Genomic DNA, 21,753 nt, shown 5'->3' on the forward strand with positions numbered 1-21,753 from the left:
TACTTTTGCTTTAAGAGTATTTATTCAAGGCAGCAAACTGGTACAGGAAGCAAAAATAAATGCTATGCAGTTGTCCGTGATGGCAGCCTCCAATGTTCCGGTGTTGGGTATGAATTCAGAATAAATTGTGTAGGAAACCTACACCCAATGGCTCACCACTGAAACACCAGAGCAGAAAACGCTCATTTCATAAAGTCATCTTTGTCCTGAAACCATTATGTACCCAACTGTCTCCCAAGTCAAACAAGTCTTGTCCTTTACTGGGTTTATATCCTCTGATCTAACTGTAGAAATGCTATATTCCCTCTTAGCTACAAAGCTGATCCTATTTAGGCTCTGAACATTCATGAGCTCCTGCAGTCGCTAGTTGATATTCTTTGCATCTGCTGTACTCTGGATTTATCGCTGGTGACTAGAAACTGGAGACAGCATTCCAGCGAAAGCCTCATCGGTGCCTTATATAAGATTATAATACTTCCATGGCTGTAGCTGAATTCATGGAATTGTAAGGGACCACTGGGATCATCTAGTCCAACCCCCTGCAATGGAGGAATCTTTTGCCCAACGTCAGGCTTGAACCTACAACCATGAGAGTGAGTCTCAAGCTCTACCAACTGAGCTACACCTAATGTACCCAGGAACTGCCTTTTTGGCAGCTATCTCCCACTCACAGCCAACAATGCAGTGTCTTCTTTGGCCATCACTCGTAGCTGAGTAAGATTGTCTTCCATAAACACGGTTTTAACATTGAGTCCGTAAGTGACTGTGGAGGCCAATTCTGGATCCACAGAAACTTCCTTAGTGGGGACATTGGTTTCCGGGCAGGAATTGTACACGGTGTGGATTTGCCAAGCGTGCCTTCCTTAGCACGTTTCTCCCTTTCGTCCTGAGTTAGAGTGTCTTCAAATCCCATGACACCTTTGGTAAAGGCTGTTCCCCAATTGGAGCACTCGCAGGCCAGTGTTTCCCAGTTGCCAGTGTTTATACTACATTTTTTTTAGATTTGCCTTGAGACAGTCGTTAAACCTTTTTTGTTGACCACCAGCATTACGCTTTCCATTTTTAAGTTCAGAATGGAGTAGTTGCTTTAGAAGACGATAATCAGGCATCCACCAGTCCAGCGAAGTTGATGCTGAAGAATCATTGCTTCAACATTGGTGATCTCTGTATACAATATCTATGTATATCTAGAAGCAAGCACTACTGAGGTTAATTGGACCCTCAGATAAGTGTTTATAGGATAGCCTCAGTGATATTGCAGCCACCTAGGACCAGCAGGTTATGCATAATTTCTTTCATCCTTCATCAATGAAAATATTTTGTTTCCTTGCTGGATCAGGATGTCGTTCTGGAATCTTTTTGCAAATATTCATATATTCTACGCAAGAACCCAGAACGTGCAATAAGTCTTGTTTAGATACACGACTCATTGACTTAACATGTGATATTTATTCTCTTTTGAAGGTTTTTTTTGAAGGTAAAGGATAGTTTCCTCCTCACTTGCAGCAGGAAGAACAGAACACACATATGTGTAGAATGACCCAGAAGTACCAGCAGCCAAATTAACTGTAACAAACAACATTTAGAGGACCAGAGATTTCCCACATCTTGCTTTAGAAGTGTAACTATTACTGAAGACGATGTAGAAATGTTGCTAGTTAGCCATAGAGGAAATACAATGGAATAGGAAAAAGTTGCATTTAATAAATTATGTAATTTTAATTCCCGCCTCTCTCTTGAAGTGGCTTTAAATACAGTCGTACAGTGGTACCTCGGGTTACAGACGCTTCAGGTTACAAACTCCGCTAACCCAGAAATAGTGCTTCAGGTTAAGAACTTTGATTCTGGATGGGAACAGAAATTGTGTCGTGGCGGCGCAGAAGCAGCGGGAGGCCCCATTAGCTAAAGTGGTGCTTCAGGTTAAGAACAGTTTCAGGTTAAGAATGGACCTCCAGAATGAATTAAGTTCTTAACCCGAGGTACCACTGTACCTTGTTTTTCGAACAGCTTAGTTCAAGAACAACTTGGAACTCAAACTTCACAAACCCGGAAGTAGGTGTTCAGGTTTGCAAACTTTTCCTTGGAAGCTGAATGTCCAATGCGGCTTCTGAGGCTCCTGCAGCCAATTGGAAGCCGCGCCTTGGTTCCTGAACGTTTCAGAAGTCAAATGGACTTCCGGAACGCATTCTGTTCAAAAACCAAGGTACAACTGTATAAGGGTTATAAAAACACAATCACTACACACATTTACACTGAAAAGTCATGTTTTGTAATTCCTATTTTAATCAGCGTTCACCCTCCACGATCTTTCTTTGTAGCAAAAGGTTACATTGATACATTGAGAGCAGGAAAACAGTATGTTACATTCATGAGTATAGCATTTTAATTAATATACAATTGAAATTTTCAAAAATAATGAACTATATGCATAATTTATTCACAGTCTGAAACAATAAAAACAGAATTTCAAATGACTTCAAAAATGAGGAAAAGTGTTTCGTCACAGCTGTTAATGACATTGAAAACGTATTCCTACCTGCAATCAGTAGCGAGCATTCAGTCAAGCTAATGTGAAAACAGTGAAGAAAGTGCAGGAACAATTTCCTGCTCAGTTTAAATATCTGAACGTACACGGCAGAACATAAAACAAGACATCCAACTCTTAACTATCGCTGTAGGAGCTCACATTAGGGGGGAAATGATGTACCACTTACACTGCTGCAGTGAAATAAATTAACGTCCACAGATTTAAAACATAAAAAATTAAGGCATGGCTGTGCTCTGAAAACAGACTGTTACTAAAGCTGGGCAAAGGTATTTCTAATTAGCCATAGTGAATGAAAACTATGTGTAATTATTGGTGAGAAGCGGTTCAAGTGTTTCATATACCTAACAACAGAGCTGGCCGTCGAACTGCTTTCTGCATTAAAGATGGTAGTCAGTGTAGGTGGTAAAATATCTTAAGCTAAGCAGAGTAACTGTGTTCTCATATTACCCTTTAAGAACAGGTGCATTCATCTGTTTTACTCCTATGTCTGAAAATGCATGTTACTATCTTTACAGAACATAACAACATTTGGGCAACCATATCTTGGCTCAACAAACTGAAATATGGATGGGTCTTTTGTCCACATACACAGCCCCTTTACATTTCCCTTTGTGTAGGCTGGAATACAAAACGGGAAGTCTTCTTTTAACTTCAGTTACACTTGAGAGAGAAGCAGCTAGCTACCTTAAGAAGTCAGCCGCTTCTATTCTTTGTAGCGCCTGAATGAGTTGGCACATAACCAATGAATATTGAACGTATTGCACACACATCAAAGCATTTTGAAACGAACTTAGACAAACTTATGCAGCAACCTTCTCCAGACCTCCTTCCACAGTTAAGTCACAAATCATCTCTCACTTATTAGTAGCAGAGGGAATAACTGGACTTGTAGCATATAGTGGACGGTTGAGCAGAAGAATAATGAAGAAGGGCTCACATACCAAGAAATGGACCCCAAAGACTGGCATGGCTGTTCTGTAAGAAACCTTGTTTTCAGTGGTAGCTGAAAGCATTTGAAGGCCAAAAAAAAGGCAATAAAAGAAGGGTAGGAACACTGCGGGAGGACAAGTTACCCGAATTCTCACAATTACTGAGACTAGTTTTAGAAAGTAATTGTTCTGCTTCCAGAACTGTGTTAAGCAGATGTACAAGGCAACGTGAAGTATTAAGTGGTAAAAATGCATCTTTCCTTGGAAGAGCAGCCTAGCTAGAAATTACACAGACCTGACCCTTTCCAGAGAGCCCTCATCTTCAATGGCCACTGACAATTATATTTAGAATTCACAACCTTCATCAAACTCAATCCTATTTTAGGATCTTCCCTTCAGTAAATTCGTGAGTAGCATAATCATCGACGTCAGCGGCTACTTAAGAATCAGTACAATGCATTTCCCAATCTATTAATTTAACGAAGTTTTTTTCCCGTTTCGTTTTTGAAATGTCACTTTCTAAAGCATCTTGCTCATTAGCTAATGATTTTAATGCACAATTCAAGAGGGTATATGACACACAGCAAAATCCCGAACACTAGATATTACCTTATTAAACTTGAGAAATCACTAAATGAGTTTGGCAAGATTCCTAGAATTGAATAAATTGAATGTAGGGCAGCCAGCCAGCCAGATATTTTTAAAAAATTATTTCTGTATGCCCCTCTTTCCTTTTGAAAGACATAAGCAATTCATAAGCTATGTCTTAAAGTACTTTGACGAGAAAAAGCATGCTTCTGATGCTGCTGGTCATAAGGAGGTGGTGATTTGAACAACAAAACTGGAAAACACATGGTCAGACCTGTCAACTTGCGTCTTACTGATACTCACCAATTTGTATAGTGCATTTTTTCCGGATAAATAAAAAATGAAGATGTCTGCTGAAGTTGGACACCACAAACCAGAGTTCAAGTGTACATAAGGTATTTCTCCAAGTGATGGGAGAGGACAGCTCCAGACAGACACACATACACATACACACAAATGTGGAATAGCTCTTTCAGATTGGAGAGCTTAACAGATGTACAAGACCTCGCATACCTGTAGCCAAAGGCGGTAAAGGGGACCCAAACCTGAAAGCAGAATTCGTTGTCCACATGTCTTCTACAATCCTTAGTCAAAAATCAAGTTACCTGCTTAAAATGGCCAAAAGAGAAAACGACACAAGCTATCCTGGGGCTACACATATATATGCTTCATTCTTCAGTGTTGAGATTCTTCCCAGTGCAATTGCAAACTCTGAACGTTTGAACAAACGAGAAGTCTTATCACAGTCTTAACGCAGTCCTGACCAGCTGTGCAAGTACGACGCCCAGCCTGAAGGTTGCGATGTGCTCTCTTCCTCACCTTAAGAAAGAAAAACACACATAAATCCTTTAAATACGAGCCAATACAGGTTTTCAATCGCACAACTAAAAGCATGATCCAAATGGCCAGTATATTAATTGTGCCTTAAAATGTGGATATTGAACCTGACTTGAGTCAGAAGCTACCCGTACAAAAAGTATAGTTAAGCAAGAATCGGCCATGGAACACTTTCTTGCAGGATCTAGGAATGACAGAATCATAGCTGCAGAATCACAGAATTGTAGAGTTGGAAGGGAATGCAGGAATCAACTCCACAACCCTGAGATTAAGAGTCTCATGTTCTACCAACTCAGCCATGTATAGTATAGCCATGTTAGCATTATTTTCAGATCAAAAGTCGTGTTCAGCACATTGCTGAACATGCACCCCCCTCCCCCCAAAAACACCCTGCTCTGGGAAGAAAAATGACTCATAGATTTTATAGTTACATGTTATAGTTTACATTAAAATTGTCACTGGTAACTTGTTTCTTAGATGTTGGGAGTTTAAACTGTAGAAAGCCACTCTCTGTCCTTGCAGTTCTGACTCTATGCATGCCCTTGCAGATGGGAAGAGAGCCAGATTTCTCTCAATTTCTATCTTGCTGCAAAGCTCAACACCAACAGCAACTGTCCCACGTCCCTTTCTCTGATAACACCAGTAGCAAAATGAAAATAAAAGCTTCATGTACCTTGAGCTATCGCAACTAGCCTTCCTTTTTCTTCTGGACTCAACTGCAGCATGGTGTCAATGACTGGCAGAAGCCTCTCTCTTTCACTGCCCGATTTTAGGAATATAAACTGGAGCAGAACATTCTTCAGATATTCCAGATTAGCAACAGATTTCTCTCGCTCTTGGTTCCTTTCCAATCGCCTTATTTCACTTTTGAGAAGCTGGAGGTGAAAATCAAAGAAAGGTCTCTTAAGATAACCACACGCGGACGCGAAGAAGCCCAACAGGGCACCGTCGTGACAAATGTTAAGACAAATGGCACGAGGAAAAGGTATGCACATTTCTGCACAGGTCCAAGTTCCCGGGCAGATTGAACTTGGCATGAACGCATGCCGTGATACACTGAACAGAATACAACTTGTGCCAGTTCACACTGCTAAATTGCTTCAACATGATATGCAGATACACCAGTGAATGAAGGAAAAGATAAACTTTCCTTACCTTATGAACCACCCTGAGCCTTGCGATCATCATCTGAGGCCCTTCTTTCGGTGCACCCTCCACAGGGGGTTTGGAGGGTGGTAACACAAGTGGAATGCTCTCCCCAAGGAGATACGCCTGACACCATCCTTGTTTAGTTTTACGCATGAAGCAAAGATTTCTCTTCCCCCACCCTGCACTTTTAGACTTTGAACTGAAGGATACTGTGGCCTCTTAGCTGGGTGGGATTTGCAGACCTTCCTTTTTATTACCAGTGCTTTCTAGTATTTTATTTGAACTGTTGCACTCTTAGGTTTTTATCGTCGTTTATAATTGGTTCACTGAAAATCGCTTTGAGTTACATTCTTAAGAAAAGCAACTAACCAACGCAATAAAAACAAACTGATTGGGTCGTGCAAAGTGATTGAGTGAATAACCCCTGCATGTTTGTCTATATAATATAACAACATCATATTATTTATACTCTGCCCATCTGGCTGGATTTGGGCGGCTCCCAACAGAATATTAAAAATACGATAAAACATCAAACATTAAAAACTTCCCTATACTTCAAAAAGTCAGATAGTTGTTTATTTCTTTGACATCTGATGGGAGGGCGTTCCACAGGGTTGGTGCCACTACCGAGAAGGCCCTCTGCCTGGATTTCCTGTAACCTCACTTCTTGCAGGGATGGAACCACCGCAGGGAGGGAGGGGACCCTCGGTGCTGGACCTCAGTGTTTGGGCTGAACAACAGGGATGGAGACGCTCCTTCAGGTATACAGGACCAAGGCTGTTTAGGGCTTTAAAGGTCAGCACCAACATTTTGAATTGTGCTCAGAAACGTACTGAGAGCCAATGTAGGTCTTTCAGGTGTTATATAGTCTCAGCGGCCACTCCCTGTCACCAGTCTAGCTGTCTAGCAGTGGCAATAATGCGAACAGCCTATTTCAGATTAACTTTTTCCCATGCAGTGATGCATCCCCATGCGAGACCACAAGGTCCTCTTTGGTCTTTCACACTTCTCACCACTGAGTCAATAGCAGTCACTGAAGCTCTCAAGCTTCTGCTTGCAAGCGGAGCTTGACTCAAGCTCGCCCCATTTCCGACTCTTTCTAATCACTTATGGGACTGTGCACCAGAAAACTGACTGTGTAAAAATGCTTTCCTCTGGTGACAGTGATGGAGTCTCCTCGCCTCGTCCCAATTGCTTCACATTTCATTGTATTCTCACTGACAGGCAACTGACAAATCTATTCAGCTAATTTCCAGTTCCTGGTTTTCCTAGACCTCTGGGGAGGCTTCCCTATTACTTCATATTCTGCCTTTTTAACACTCTATGAGCCCACATTCATTTACATTTCCTGACACTGCCTGACTCCTTTTCCTAGGGAAGAACCAAAACCTTAATAGGAGACTCCATTCTGTGAGGATTTGTTAGTCCTCACGATCACAAAGGTGGGGAAGACAGTATTTCTGTGAGCTGATGGGGAGAAGCTGGCAAGTTGTGGGAGCGAGAATAGCACTGGCTTCACATAACCACAAAAGGATTTTTAGACTTTGCAAACAAAAACTGATGCACCATGCAGTTCACCAGAGCTTGGGAAGGGTATGCCTGCTAACCTTTATTTGTTCCATGAGGATTACGTTGGTAGCTTCCGATTCGCGCAGCAGTCCATTTAAGTGATCCGCGCTCTTTGACGTGGTGTTCAGCTTCTGCACCAACTCTTCTTTGGTGAGTTCAGCTTCCCAGTGTGGAGCTTCTAAAATGGTTCACAATAAGCCAGTTTCAAATGTGATTGATGTTTCTACTATTTCTTACGGCTGCAAGGTGTGTATATATTAAGGGGAATGCAGGTTTAGCAGGTTATGTGCATGGCAACCGGTGAAGAACACGCGCGTACGTTTTCCGTAAACCTGCTGCCCTGGGATCCTGCCACAATACACAGAATCTTCAACAGGCTTTGAAGAATGTGCATCTCTAGGCTGAATTTGACATTCTCTAGGCCATATGCGCATCATCATGGCTCATGATGAGGGCTAAACATGAAGAAAGTATGACAGACCTCAATGCAACAATAAAGAAGTTGTACAACTTGTGCCAAGTTCTGCATTGTGCCAAAAACAGAACTTTAAAATAGGAACTGCATCAATGCATGACCAAGCCTTCCTTACCAAATTTTGCATCAGGGGTATTAAGAAGCTGTTCCAACGACGGCATGTAAGTACTGGCAGAAGATACAGACTCTGTGTCAGTGGTTTCCATTCCTTCGCCCTCCTCCCTGGTTATAGTGTGCACATCGAGAAGAGGAAGGTCAGTGCTCCTCCGCTCTCGCAAGTTCTTTGCTGGTAGGTTGGATATAGCAGAACCTGGAAAAATAAGCCATTATAAAGCAATTCCGAGACAAGACAAAACCAAACAAAACATCTGCAAGGGAATTACCTAAACATTGTTAACAGCCTATATTTTTTTAAAGTACCAAACGACATACTGCTGTACAACATAGGAATGAAACATCGATTCATTCCTGAAGCAGAATAGGGGTCAGCAAACCTTTTCAGCAGGGGTCAGTCCACTGTCCTTCAGACCTTGTGTGGGGCTGGACTAATTTATATATATATTTTGGGGGGGGGGGAGAACGAATTCCTATGCCCCACAAAGACCCCAGAGATGCATTTTAAATAAAAGCATACATTCTACTCATGTAAAAACAGCAGGCGGCCCCACAAATCACCCAGAGATGCATTTTAAATAAAGGGACACATTCTACTCATGTAAAAACACGCTGATTCTCGGACCGCCCGCAGGCCGGATTGAGAAGGCGACTGGGCTGGATCCGGCCCCTGGGCCTTAGTTTGCCTACCCATGATCTAATCCCTAACCACCTGGTTATAAAAACAGTAACAGAGGCGGTTTTAGGGAAGCTCCGGCAAGCACTTGCTCAGCTATAGGAAGGAGGTGGGCGCCCTCACACCTCCGCACAGCAGGAGACCTGGGGGAGGGGCAAATTTTGGACTGGCTCAGGGTGCCGTAATACCAAAGTCCGTCCCAATAGTATTAAGAGTAAAACCGCTTGGCTCTGCAGAGGTGCACCCCCCAAAAAAACCCCCTCTGCTACCATCCTACCTAATAGGAAAACTAGACCTACCACAGGACATTATGTAATAGGAGATTCGAATCAGTGACAGAATTGGCAATTCACCTTCAATGAAGCTGGGGAATAGAGTCCTAAGTGGAGTTTATTCGACAAGCACAGAAACAGTTGCTAGGTGAGCTCAGCTCAGCATTATTCCTTCAGTTAGTATCAGATAACTTACTTTTGGTGTTTGGCTCGCTTTTGAGTTGAAAAAGCTGGGCTTCTACTTTGGACAGCTGCTGCTGCAAGGTCTCCACAGTCTTCCTGTGCTCTTCTTGCAGGTGCCGGACCTGATCGCGGAAACTGTTGCGAAGAGCTTCATTCTGGGCTGTCAGCTGGCTGACAATCTGCGCGTGCTCCGACTTCATCACCATGTTTTCAGACTGGATTGTGCAGAGCCTGGAAAGTATTTCCACCCAGCCAAAGAATGTCCATGTTAGTTAAACAAGGAACTGTTAATGATGTCTCAACTTAGGGAAGGGGTGGGGAACAGAAAAATAGAGATTTATGGAAACATCTTCCCACCATAGGAACACTGGAGGCATGGAGGCTTTTAGCTCCAAAGGTCCGCTTGGGCACAAAATTCAAAGATGAAACACCAGTCATCAGCACAATGGAATTTACAAGGTGTTTTAACGTACTTTTCTCGGAGCTCTGCTTCCTTTGCCACAGTCTCTTGAAGAATTTTATTGTGCCTTTCCAGCAGAGTGTCGTGTTCAGACTGCAGTGACTGAAGCTCGGTTATATTCATTTGTAAGTTATGCTGAGTGTCTTGCAATTTGATCTTTAGTTGGTCTATTATATTTTCCATGTGTTCTCTAAAGAAAAGAAAAACACACTACTAAACACCGCAAGCATGTACCTTTTCCTGAACCTTCAAGTGTACCTTCCTAAATCACAAAAAAATGGAATTCTTCTGTGCTTTGTTAGTCTTCTATGACTGCATCTACATGGTTCCAAATCCGTAACAGAATTGAAGAATGTAAGGCTGAAAGAAGTGATGAATGGATCTGAATTTCATCATACACATCCAAAGCAAATCAAACTTTTGTACTTTGGAATAAGCGGAACTCCACAAACAAGAGCGTGGAAGTTTGCCACATCGTATGGCTGCTGCATGCTAAATGGACTGGAGAAATACAAGCAGGATCACAATGACTGCATCAGAGGAGAGGGAAGTTAAATAGAGGTATGTTTTAGTGTTACATCTGAATCAGACAAATATTAAGTGTACTATGAACCTTTTTCGTCTCTATTTCCACTTGGGACTAAGTAAGATTCTAGATCTACTTTGCAAATACCACTGAGGCAATCTGTGAACTGAGAAACTTTGAGCCCTAATATTAACAAACGCCCTGAGAACGGAATTTTGATTTAAACCAGCATCTACCAAAACCTTCCAACCATGCAACACTTACCTTTCCTGCTTGGTCACATCTGCTTCAGAGTGAGAAGACTTATTCTTCTGTTTTAAAACATTATGAACGCGGACTTTGTAGCTTTCAAATTCAGAGGTTACAGCGGAGTATTCTGCCTGCAATGACATATGGGGGCAGAAGGTTATTTCAATTTGCCTAAGGAACAAAACCTAAAGAGCTACTTGTGATGCACATGTAGATATACACATCCATTCCCACACTTCTTTTTTAAATTAGAGAAATATTACACCCCTCCCTTGAGCTTCACAGGGTAATCTGTTCTTAAATGATGACAGTAAAAAAACCCAAACACCTTTGTTTCAAAGGAACATCATTTGTAGCTTCAAGTCACACATTTAATGCATGACCAAGTACAATGGTATTTTGTAATCCAAGTGTAACCAACAACAACCGATAACAATTACAAGTCAAGCCAGGGGCAGAAGCCTCACAAGCCACGCTTCTGTTCCATGACACATTCTGCCATCACAAGCCAGTCCCCTCCTACACACACACATCAATCACACGCCTAGTTATAGCTGTCATGGATTCTGAGTCATTCTGCTTTGTAAAAGCAACCAAGAAGATAGATAATTCTACGTTCAGTTTGGAAGTCTGCTGAAGAGCATGCAAAAAGCACTGCCCAGAAAGCAAAAACAGCAATCATTTATCTTTGTGCAGTAAACTCAAAGGGGTGGGAGCTTCAAGCAGTACAAACTTTCTTTGCAACTGATTGAAAACGCTTTGTAACTTGATTCCCCTTCCTGCTCCCCAAAATATCCTTATGGGAAATACAGCTTTTTCCACTCCACTCCATCTGTTACAAAGTACAAATCCCAATTTACGCCAGTTCAAGTGTTCTAAATGCAGCTGAATTACCTTCTATACAATCAGATTAATTTAACCTGTATATTGCAAAGCCTAAAATAATATCTATATACATACTGTGGTGCTTAGCATCTCTAACTGTAACCTCCTTGCAATCAGTCAGACTTCCTGCATTTGCATCTATGAAATAGCAACACTGGGAAAGTCTACCAGTCATGGATATACGGCAAAACCGAAATAAAATAAGATACCAAACAGTTTTGCTCATAGGGAAAGATGACGAATTAATTCTCATAAAAGAACTGTTGCATGCCATGGTGAGCATTTGGTCTTTAGTACTAAGACTGACTTTAATAAAAACATTTGCTCTTCACAAGCCCCTTGGAGATCTGAGAGGCGCACAAAGCTAGGCAACTGAATAATTCATTTTCCGAAAGTACTGAATGTCAGGCAGCATCTCCCAACCTCTAAGCAACTGTTAAGATGCTTACTGGACGTTTTCATAGAGCAGCCATTCCTTAGGAACTGGAATCCCCCCCCACAAGAAAATACCTTTGCTGTACTACATTCTTCTTGGAGACCTGCTAATTTCTGCTGATAAGTACTCTGCACCCTCTGGTGTTGCTCTAGTGAAGTCCGCAGGTGTTCCTGTATCCTGTGTTTTTCTGAGGTTATATCGGCCAACTGAATCTGTAAAAGGACATTCACAGATCCAAAAGATTTGAATTTAGCAGTTGACAATGGTGTTTTCTCATTAAATGAAAAGTTATTGCTACAAGTTTCCATTTTGGGTTGGACAGTAATAAGGAATATCAAATTGACAAAATCTGAAGCTTCCAAAACCCTCTGGAACAATTTTAGTGGCGCAAGAATACCTTTACTTTGCTTTTTCACTCTTTTCTATAGCAAAATTGCTCCACTTAGTGGCTTAGGTCTGGTTGTCGTGAAAGAGGATACTGTCTTGTTGCTAAATTCAAAGATATGTAAATGGTCAAATGTTTAACAAGTGGCATGAAGCGATGAATTCAAGTAGTTGCAATTAACCAAGAGCTATTTGATATAAAAACATCCTTACACATAAAGTTGCACGTAAAAACTGTGTATGAAATTTTTGTCATGGAATTTATAGCCTGGAATTCCTGCAGCTTCCAAAAAACGTATTCACGTGGAGAAAAAATGAGACACACCATTTTGGCCAAAGACTTTAGTCATATGTGACATTGTATATTTCTCACTGCACTAATGTAGGAAAAAAAGTGAAATGAATATAACATTTGCCATAAAACATAGAGGCGTGGCATGAGTGGAGAACGGATGCAGCTTGACAATCCAATTTAAAAGCTGCTTTTAATTTTATTAAAAGGAATATACTTGGAACAATCCCGTCAAGCATTTTGGGGCCCCACACTGATTTCAATAGGAGTTGTCCGCACACACCTAAATCTCTTCACTGTAATCAACAGGACTTAAAAAGGCTCAGTTTTGATTGGATTGTGCCCAGTTTCTTTATTCTCAGACTTGAAATCTATCCTGGGCATTGGAGAGGGACTGGGTACAGAAAACGACTACAATGACATCCAGATTAAAAAAAATGTAATAGCACTATGTACACAACTACTCCAAAGTAAAGGGACGCAGGTGGCGCTGTGGTCTAAACCACAGAACCTAGGGCGTGCCGATCAGAAGGTCGGCGCTTTGAATCCCCACGACAGGGTGAGCTCCCGTTGCTCTGTCCCTGCTCCTGCCAACCTAGCAGTTCGAAAGCACGTCAAAGTGCAAATAGATAAATAGGTACCACTCTGGTAGGAAGGTAAACGGCGTTTCCGTGCGCTGTTCTGGTTCGCCAGAAGCGGCTTAGTCATGCTGGCCACATGACCCAGAAGCTGTACGCCGGCTCCCTCGGCCAATAAAGCAAGATGAGTGCCGCAACCCCAGAGTTGTCCGCAACTGGACCTAACGGTCAGGGGTCCCTTTACCTTTACTCCAAAGTAACACCACCGAACTCAGTGGTGCTTATTCTGGAAACTGAGTCTAAGAGTGCATCCTTACTTAGTAAGGTTTTATTGATTTCAATGCAACTTATTTGTAAATACGTAACAGCAGAATGTCTTCTTGAAAAATGTAGTATTTCAAGGAGACAGCATGTATGATAGCAATTGATTGCAGTTATGGTTTTTAACATACAGCTTTAGCTACCATTCTGGGGAGGTGCAAGACTGTGCATCTCACTCCTTTTTGGGGGGGGGGGACAGCTTGCCTTATAAACTTCGACTTGCTGCTGACTTGCTTCCAACTCCCCTTTTAAAGATGCTTGAAGCCTCAGAAGTTCATTTCCCTGCAAAACAAGAGCATCTTGAATAATTTAGCACTATGCTGCAGAAGAGTGAAATGAAGCAGCAGCATTATTACTTTGTCAGAAGAGAGAACAAATTATTAGAAAGCATAGGGACTTACTGCTTGCTTTGAGTCAGCCAATTCCTTTTTCGTTTTCACCAGCAGCTGTTTGATCTTCGTGTTTTTCCCCTCATACTCTTGTACAGTATTCTGGAATGATTCTAGTGAACAAAGCAAACGTTGAAGGTAATTTATTCAGAAAGCAAGCAGCAGAACTTTCAATGGAAAGAAGAAATGAAGTTTCCTTCTTGCTCCTTGATTTAAACTTTTTACTAGAATTAAAACTATACCAGAATGTTGCAATTTTCACTTTAAAATACTATTTTCGGATAAGAAATGCTTTAAACCCAACTAAAAATCTAGACATCCTTTTAGAAGAAATAGAGTGAATGAACAGCTATAAAGATTTATCGACGTGAAAAAAATATTTCTAAGGGGTGTTGGCTTTTCCAACCTACTGAACTTTAAACATTTTTGAAGTGGCATATACTGCCACTGATTTGTAAATACTATGGCACTTGGTTAATCCTAACAAAATAATTTTCTTGCAAAGTTATTGACCTCTGTTTGGAGGATGTAGCTTCTCTGCTGTTCTGAAGCATACCTTTAAAAAACCCTCTTACTGTACTGAAGCATCCACAAAAACTTATTTAGACACACGGAGGAGTTTAGTGCGCTACTCACTGATTTCTTCCTGCAGAGTCTCTTGCTTCTGCTTCTGAATTTTAATCTCTTGCTCAAGGTCTTCAATTCTGCTGCTTTTGTCAGTAATCTTTTGATTAAGTTCTTTTACACAACGCTCATAATCAGCCATTTCCATGTCCATCATTGTACTCTTATGCGCATCCTGTAGGTTTACAAACACACGGCACCTGCAAGTTTTAACTTCTGCTGCTTTGGCTGGTCCCGCAGACCTAACATTCCTGCCAAGCATTTATCCTTTAGCCCCATTTAAAATGCCGTGGAATACCCAAATAAAAAACAAGATTCTATATATCAGGCATGTCCAACTCCAAAGAGACTGCAATCTACTCCCAGTATAATATAAATGGCAGTGATCTTCCTACTGTTGAGCATTTTTGAGGGGGTTAGCCAAAGTTATTGAACTTTTTTGGGGGTGTATGTGACCAGAGTTGTTCAGCTTTTTTCACGAAGCACTACAGATAAGTTTGCTTTAGCATTCCACATTTCAAAACGTTCACAAATGCTATGGCACCAACGCAGGAAACTAGTGCCGGGAGACGGAGGCGAGGACATTACTTGTCCGCGATTGACCAAGATCGTGTGGCTATCTACCTGTCAATCGCGATCGACTGGTTGGATATCCCTGCTATATATGAATCACCAACATATTCGTGAATTGGCTTGGAGTCCCCATGCTGAATCAGAAGGTCTCTTGGCCTTTAGAAGAGACTTGGGGGAGGGGGAAAACCCAGCAAAGTCCTATTCTGTAGTTCTGCATGCTCTTTTCTGGATTCTACCTTCTGAGTGGAAAGATGGTAAATATGTAAGACAGGGAAAAAAGAGAGAGGTAGATATAAACTACCAGGCTACCTTCTTTGCCAACTCCAGCTCTTCTAGAATTTTCTGAAGATGCTTCTTTTCTTTCTGAAGTTGTGTTTGAAGTTCTTCAATTTCTTTTACAGCATTAGTGTGGTCCTGCAAAGAAAATAGTGCAAGGGCTACTCATTCAGAAATAGCTATCTTATTCTGTTCTATTTTCTGCTCTCCTAACACATGTCACTCACCTTTATCTTTTGTTCTTTTAGAAGCTTTTCAGCTTCGAGTTCTTTATCGACTTTTGCTTTGGCCCTCTGAGTTTCCAGTAGCTGTGTTTCTAGCAGCTTAGTGTTAGTTTGCAAAGTCTGAATACGAGTCAAGAGGTCTTCATTAGCAGAACGCCACTGGTCTTGCTAAAAAGGATAGCAGCAGCATTAGCAGCGTCAGGATGGGAAATATTCAGCTACACCACTTAAAACCACTGGAGATTTCACCCAGATACCATTTTCATAAGCCAGACTCCTCTCCCCCCCCCCCCCCCGTGTGAGGCTTAAAATAACTTGCTTAAAAGCCTTCAATTCACACAGGCTTTCCATGTAGTGTGAACAGCCATACTTTGTATGCCACTAAATATATGACACTGTTTTTCTGAATTTTATTTTGTATATGCTTTACAGTATTACGGCACACACCATTCTGGTATTTTCTACATTGAATTGCTCTGGAATTCTTACCAAAAAACCCACAAAACCCTAACATAAACATACTTGAAAAATATTAATTGCTTTTAACCCACTTTTGTTACTTTAATGGCCTGGGTCCTGGATACATCGATCTCAGGAGACCTTAAATATGCCCGATTCTAAGCAAATGTATGATTTAACTGGTTCCTTTCTGCAAATGGTCCCTAGTGGTAATGATACAGCACAAGAAAACTACTGCAGACAACCCTGCATGATATAAAATCTCCGTCAGCTGGAACAGATATTAATGATCAGAGCAACTTTCTCATAGTTCCCCTGGAAGGACAAGGATATCTAATTTAAGTTGGCTCATTTCTTATCTGCACAATATACTTAAAGAACTGCATTATTTAAGAATACATTGGGGTGGGATGGAGAATCACCTGTCTCTAACAAAACGTATTGTTTCCACTTTAAAAAATAAATCCGTGCCACCTTCAGAGGCACTAAAAACTATCTAAACAATAATTTTTTTTATGAAACTCAAGATTAAACCTTTATGTTCCTCTGTGAAAATAAAGAGCCAGATTTCGTTATAGACTTTTTCTACCTTTGTATTTCAAAAAAAAATCGGTCTTTTGAATTGGTAGCAATCAGCTATGATAGTGAAATAAAGCCTCCATTCCAGGCAGCACTGCTGTGAACTAAAAATGGTGTGGGCAGGGGGGAGAGTGGGGATGCTGTTATCCTAAAGACCTGCAGTAGGTTTCTCAAGAGTCATGTGGCTGGCCACTGTTGGAAAGAAACAGTGCTCAACTAGAAAACAAGTGAAGTGCCCAAGATCACAAACGGGGGCTCAAGCCCTGCAAAAGCAAAATTCATTTTCTAGTCTCAAGTGTGCTCACTCCCCAATCTCCTCCCATTAATTCTCACTTTTGCTCCCCCCCCCCATAAGAACAAATTCCATTCGTGTAGATTTTATATAACCAGCACCTGCTGAGTAGAGTTTTCCAGTTGTCTCGTCAGGTCATCTATTTGGTGTTCAAATTTACGAACTCGCTCTTTTTCAATGTCCAGCTGCTCTGCTTGCTTGTCAAACTCTGTTAAAAGATTCTTGGAGCACATACACATTCTATTAAGCCTTTATTTATGAACCTACAACGCTCTGTATGCATAAGCAGCCACATTCTTTGTCAGAGTAGCACCAGGAAACAGAGCTACTTCTTAACATGGAAATAAACCTAGATTTTACTTCCTGGACACCTGTCTGAAAGATCTGCACTGGTGCATCCGACTGCAACTATACTGTTATATACCGCAAAGCAAAATGGCATGCTAGATGAAGGTATTAAAAGTTCACATTATGTTTATCTCCATGTCATGAACTTGGGCTGGCCCAACAAGCAGCCAATCTTCAGCATCCTTGCTGAAAATATCTGGGAAGTTGTGTTTTAACATGGAATCGTACTGCTTTAAAAAACAGGCAAAGTGAAATAATTGCTTCTTAAGTTTTTTAAAAAATATATACCTGGTCAAAGATTTAAATATATGCCATTTCAGCCGACTTACTAGAAAACTATTAAAATGTTAGATGCCACTGTACTATTAGACTGGCTAAAATGTATAAAGATGATGACAGATCTTTGTGAGAAGCCAGGGGTAGAGAGGGCTGATTCTTATCACTGTTAGTGGTTTCTTCAGAAGATAAAAAGATTTTAGAGGAAAATGACAGTAATACTTAATATCCTGCAACTGAATATACTGTCTGACCCAGGCATTTATTTAGTAATGTACTTTAATGACTCCACTCTCTCAAATAAAGAGAATCTAGTGTGTAATAATACACTGTCATTACTGTGCCTTGTTGTTGTTGTTGTTTAGTCGTTTAGTCGTGTCCGACTCTTCGTGACCCCATGGACCAGAGAACGCCAGGCACCTCTGTCCTCCACTGCCTCCCGCAGTTTGGTCAAACTCATGCTGGTAACCTCGAAAACACTATCCAACCATCTCGTCCTCTGTCGTCCCCTTCTCCTTGTGCCCTCCATCTTTCCCAACATCAGGGTCTTCTCCAGGGAGTCTTCTCTTCTCATGAGGTGGCCAAAGTACTGGAGCCTCAGCTTCACAATCTGTCCTTCCAGTGAGCACTCAGGGTTGATTTCCTTCAGTATGGAGAGGTTTGATCTTCTTGCAGTCCATGGGACTCTCAAGAGTCTCCTCCAGCACCATAATTCAAAAGCATCAATTCTTCGGCGATCAGCCTTCTTTATGGTCCAACTCTCACTTCCATACATCACTACTGGGAAAACCATAGCTTTAACTATACGAACCTTTGTTGGCAAGGTGATGTCTCTACTTCTCAAGATGCTGTCTAGGCCTGTCATTGCCCTTCTCCCAAGAAGCAGGCGTCTTTTAATTTCGTGGCTGCTGTCACCATCTGCAGTGATCATTGAGCCCAAGAAGGTGAAATCTCTCACTACCTCCATTTCTTCCCCTTTTATTTGCCAGGAGGTGATGGGACCAGTGGCCATGATCTTCGTTTTTTTGATGTTGAGCTTCAGACCATATTTTGCGCTCTCCTCTTTCACCCTCATTAAAAGGTTCTTTAATTCCTCCTCACTTTCTGCCATCAAGGTTGTGTCATCTGCATATCTGAGGTTGTTGATATTTCTTCCAGCAATCTTAATTCCAGCTAGGGATTCATCCAGCCCAGCCTTTCGCATGATGAATTCTGCATATAAGTTAAATAAGCAGGGAGACAAAATACAGCCTTGTCGTACTCCTTTCCCAATTTTGAACCAATCAGTTGTTCCATATCCAGTTCTAACTGTAGCTTCTTGTCCCACATAGAGATTTCTCAGGAGACAGATGAGGTGATCTGGCACTCCCATTTCTTTAAGAACTTGCCATAGTTTGCCGTGGTCGACACAGTCAAAGGCTTTTGCATAGTCAATGAAGCAGAAGTAGATGTCTTTCTGGAACTCTCTAGCTTTCTCCATAATCCAGCGCATGTTTGCAATTTGGTCTCTGGTTCCTCTGCCTCTTCTAAATCCAGCTTGCACTTCTGGGAGTTCTCGGTCCACATACTGCTTGAGCCTTCCTTGTAGAATTTTAAGCATAACCTTGCTAGCGTGTGAAATGAGTGCAATTGTGCGGTAGTTGGAGCATTCTTTGGCACTGCCCTTCTTTGGGATTGGGATGTAGACTGATCTTCTCCAATCTTCTGGCCACTGCTGAGTTTTCCAAACTTGCTGGCATATTGAGTGTAGCACCTTAACAGCATCATCTTTTAAAATTTTAAATAGTTCAGCTGGAATACCGTCACTTCCACTGGCCTTGTTATTTGCAGTGCTTTCTAAGGCCCATTTGACTTCACTTTCCAGGATGTCTGGCTCAAGGTCAGCAACCACACGACCTGGGGTATACGAGACATCCATTTCTTTCTGGTATAATTCCTCTGTGTATTCTTGCCACCTCTTCTTGATGTCTTCTGCTTCTGTTAGGTCCTTTCCACTTTTGTCCTTTATTATGGAAATCTTTGTACGAAATGTTCCTTTCATATCTCCAATTTTCTTGAACAGATCTCTGGTTCTTCCCATTCTATTGCTTTCCTCTATTTCTTTGCATTGCTCGTTTAAGAAGGTCTTCTTATCTCTCCTTGCTATTCTTTGGAAATCTGCATTCAATTTCCTGTATCTTTCACCATCTCCCTCGCATTTTGCTTGCCTTCTCTCCCCCGCTATTTGTAAGGCCTCATTGGACAGCCACTTTGCTTTCTTGCATTTCCTTTTCACTGGGATGGTTTTCGTTGCTGCCTCCTGTATAATGTTACGAGCCTCCATCCATAGTTCTTCAGGCATTCTGTCCACCAAATCTAAATCCTTAAACCTGTTCCTCACTTCCACTGTGTATTCATAAGGGATTTGACTTAGATTGTATCTTACCGGCCCAGTGGTTTTTCCTACTTTCTTCAGTTTAAGCTTGAATTTTGCTATAAGAAGCTGATGATCTGAGCCACAGTCAGCTCCAGGTCTTGTTTTTGCCGACTGTATAGAGCTTCTCCATCTTTGGCTGCAGAGAATATAATCAATCTGATTTCGATGCTGCCCATCTGGTGATGTCCATGTGTAGAGTCGTCTCTTGTGTTGTTGGAAAAGCGTGTTTGTGATGACCAGCTTGTTCTCTTGACAGAACTCTATTAGCCTTTGCCCTGCTTCATTTTGCTCTCCAAGGCCAAACTTGCCAGTTGTTCCTTTTATCTCTTGACTCCCTACTTTAGCATTCCAATCCCCTATAATGAGAAGAACATCCTTCTTTGGTGTCACTTCTATAAGGTGTTGTAAGTCTTCATAGAATTGGTCAATTTCAGTTTCTTCCGAACCAGTAGTTGGTGCATAAACTTGGATTACTGTGATGTTAAAAGGTCTGCCTTGGATTCGTATCGAGATCATTCTATCATTTTTGAGATTGCATCCCAGTACAGCTTTCGCCACTCTTTTGTTGACTATGAGGGCCACTCCATTTCTTTTACGTGTTTCTTGCCCACAGTAGTAGATATGATGGTCATCCGAACTGAATTCACCCATTCCCGTCCATTTTAGTTCACTGATGCCCAGGATGTCAATATTTATTCTTGCCATCTCATTTTTGACCACCTCCAACTTACCCAGGTTCATGGTTCTTACATTCCAGGTTCCTATGCAATATTTTTCTTTACAGCATTGGACTTTCCTTTCGCTTCCAGGCATATCCGCCACTGAGCGTCCTTTCGGCTTTGGCCCAGCCGCTTCATCAGCTCTGGATCTACTTGTACTTGCCCTCTGCTCTTCCCCAGTAGCATGTTGGACGCCTTCCGACCTGAGGGGCTCATCTTCCAGCATCATATCTTTTATATGCCTGTTGTCTTTGTCCATGGAGTTTTCTTGGCAGGGATACTGGAGTGGCTTGCCGGTTCCTCCTCCAGGTGGATCACGTTTGGTCTAAACTCTCCACTATGACCTGTTCATCTTGGGTGCCCTGCTCGGCATAGTTCATAGCTTCTCTGAGTTCTTCAAGCCCCTTCGCCACGGCAAGGCAGTGATCCATGAAGGGGCCTTACATATACCAAATGGGGGAACCAAAGTAAAAACTCCATTAATTTTGAGAATGGTGTATGAAATTTTGGGAGTTGGTCCTATTGAGCAAAATCACATGGACCTTGTGAGTCAAACAAGATCATCTGAGAAGGAATTATGTATTCGATGTAATAGGTTAACATCCAAGAGATGGAAGTAGATGCATACTTATATTCTAAAACCTTTTTCGAAAAGAGTGAAATGTTGCTGGTAAAACAAAGCACATGGGGACTAACAGCTGAGTCAATTCACACACAGAAACTAGGGTTACCATGCAATGGGTAGGCAGATCTATAACTGAGTCCTTGCCTCTGCTTTTTCCATTCTGTTAGATAGAATGGAGTTCGGGATACAAATCCTGACCATTATTCAACTGCCCTGCTTATAAACAGCAACAATAGGTTATGCAGGATCTTTCTGTGAGTTTTGTGCAATTTTAAAGGGGATTAAAACAAATATGTAAAAATAAATAAATGACGTAAGAGCGAAACACCTTAGAAAAAGCCACACTAACAAAGCTGTAAGCAGAGGGTTTTTGGCCACAGTGCTGTCCACTGCAATCACAGCCCCTACTTATAACTCCCCGGCAGCTGAAATACAGGTGCTTGGGAACAATGTGGGCACAAGCTCAGAGAAGCCCTAAGCGC

General features: G+C 41.6%; 1 protein-coding gene and 1 long non-coding RNA gene across 2 annotated transcripts in view; one reads left to right on the forward strand and one right to left on the reverse strand.

The window, feature by feature from the left end:
* Nucleotides 1-4,187: 4,187 nt before the first annotated feature.
* Nucleotides 4,188-21,753, reverse strand: part of GCC2 (GRIP and coiled-coil domain containing 2) — a 31,920-nt gene continuing 14,354 nt past the window's right edge. The window contains exons 10-23 of the mRNA XM_081907493.1: nt 16,989-17,108; nt 15,561-15,725; nt 15,367-15,471; nt 14,497-14,659; nt 13,873-13,973; nt 13,676-13,753; nt 11,971-12,108; nt 10,591-10,706; nt 9,814-9,990; nt 9,354-9,571; nt 8,211-8,405; nt 7,659-7,798; nt 5,576-5,777; nt 4,188-4,884 (exon numbers count right to left, since the gene is read on the reverse strand). Coding sequence (XP_081763619.1) covers nt 4,814-4,884; nt 5,576-5,777; nt 7,659-7,798; nt 8,211-8,405; nt 9,354-9,571; nt 9,814-9,990; nt 10,591-10,706; nt 11,971-12,108; nt 13,676-13,753; nt 13,873-13,973; nt 14,497-14,659; nt 15,367-15,471; nt 15,561-15,725; nt 16,989-17,108 — 1,989 coding nt within the window. The 3' untranslated portion in view covers nt 4,188-4,813. The remainder of the gene's footprint in view (nt 4,885-5,575; nt 5,778-7,658; nt 7,799-8,210; nt 8,406-9,353; nt 9,572-9,813; nt 9,991-10,590; nt 10,707-11,970; nt 12,109-13,675; nt 13,754-13,872; nt 13,974-14,496; nt 14,660-15,366; nt 15,472-15,560; nt 15,726-16,988; nt 17,109-21,753) is intronic.
* LOC309367869 lies at nt 17,117-21,562 on the forward strand. The gene is made up of 2 exons (XR_014167403.1): nt 17,117-17,851; nt 21,082-21,562. It is a non-coding gene; the product is annotated as an uncharacterized lncRNA (long non-coding RNA).

The sequence above is a fragment of the Podarcis melisellensis genome (assembly GCF_964234715.1).
Source record: "Podarcis melisellensis genome assembly, chromosome: 4".
Lineage (NCBI taxonomy): Eukaryota > Metazoa > Chordata > Lepidosauria > Squamata > Lacertidae > Podarcis > Podarcis melisellensis.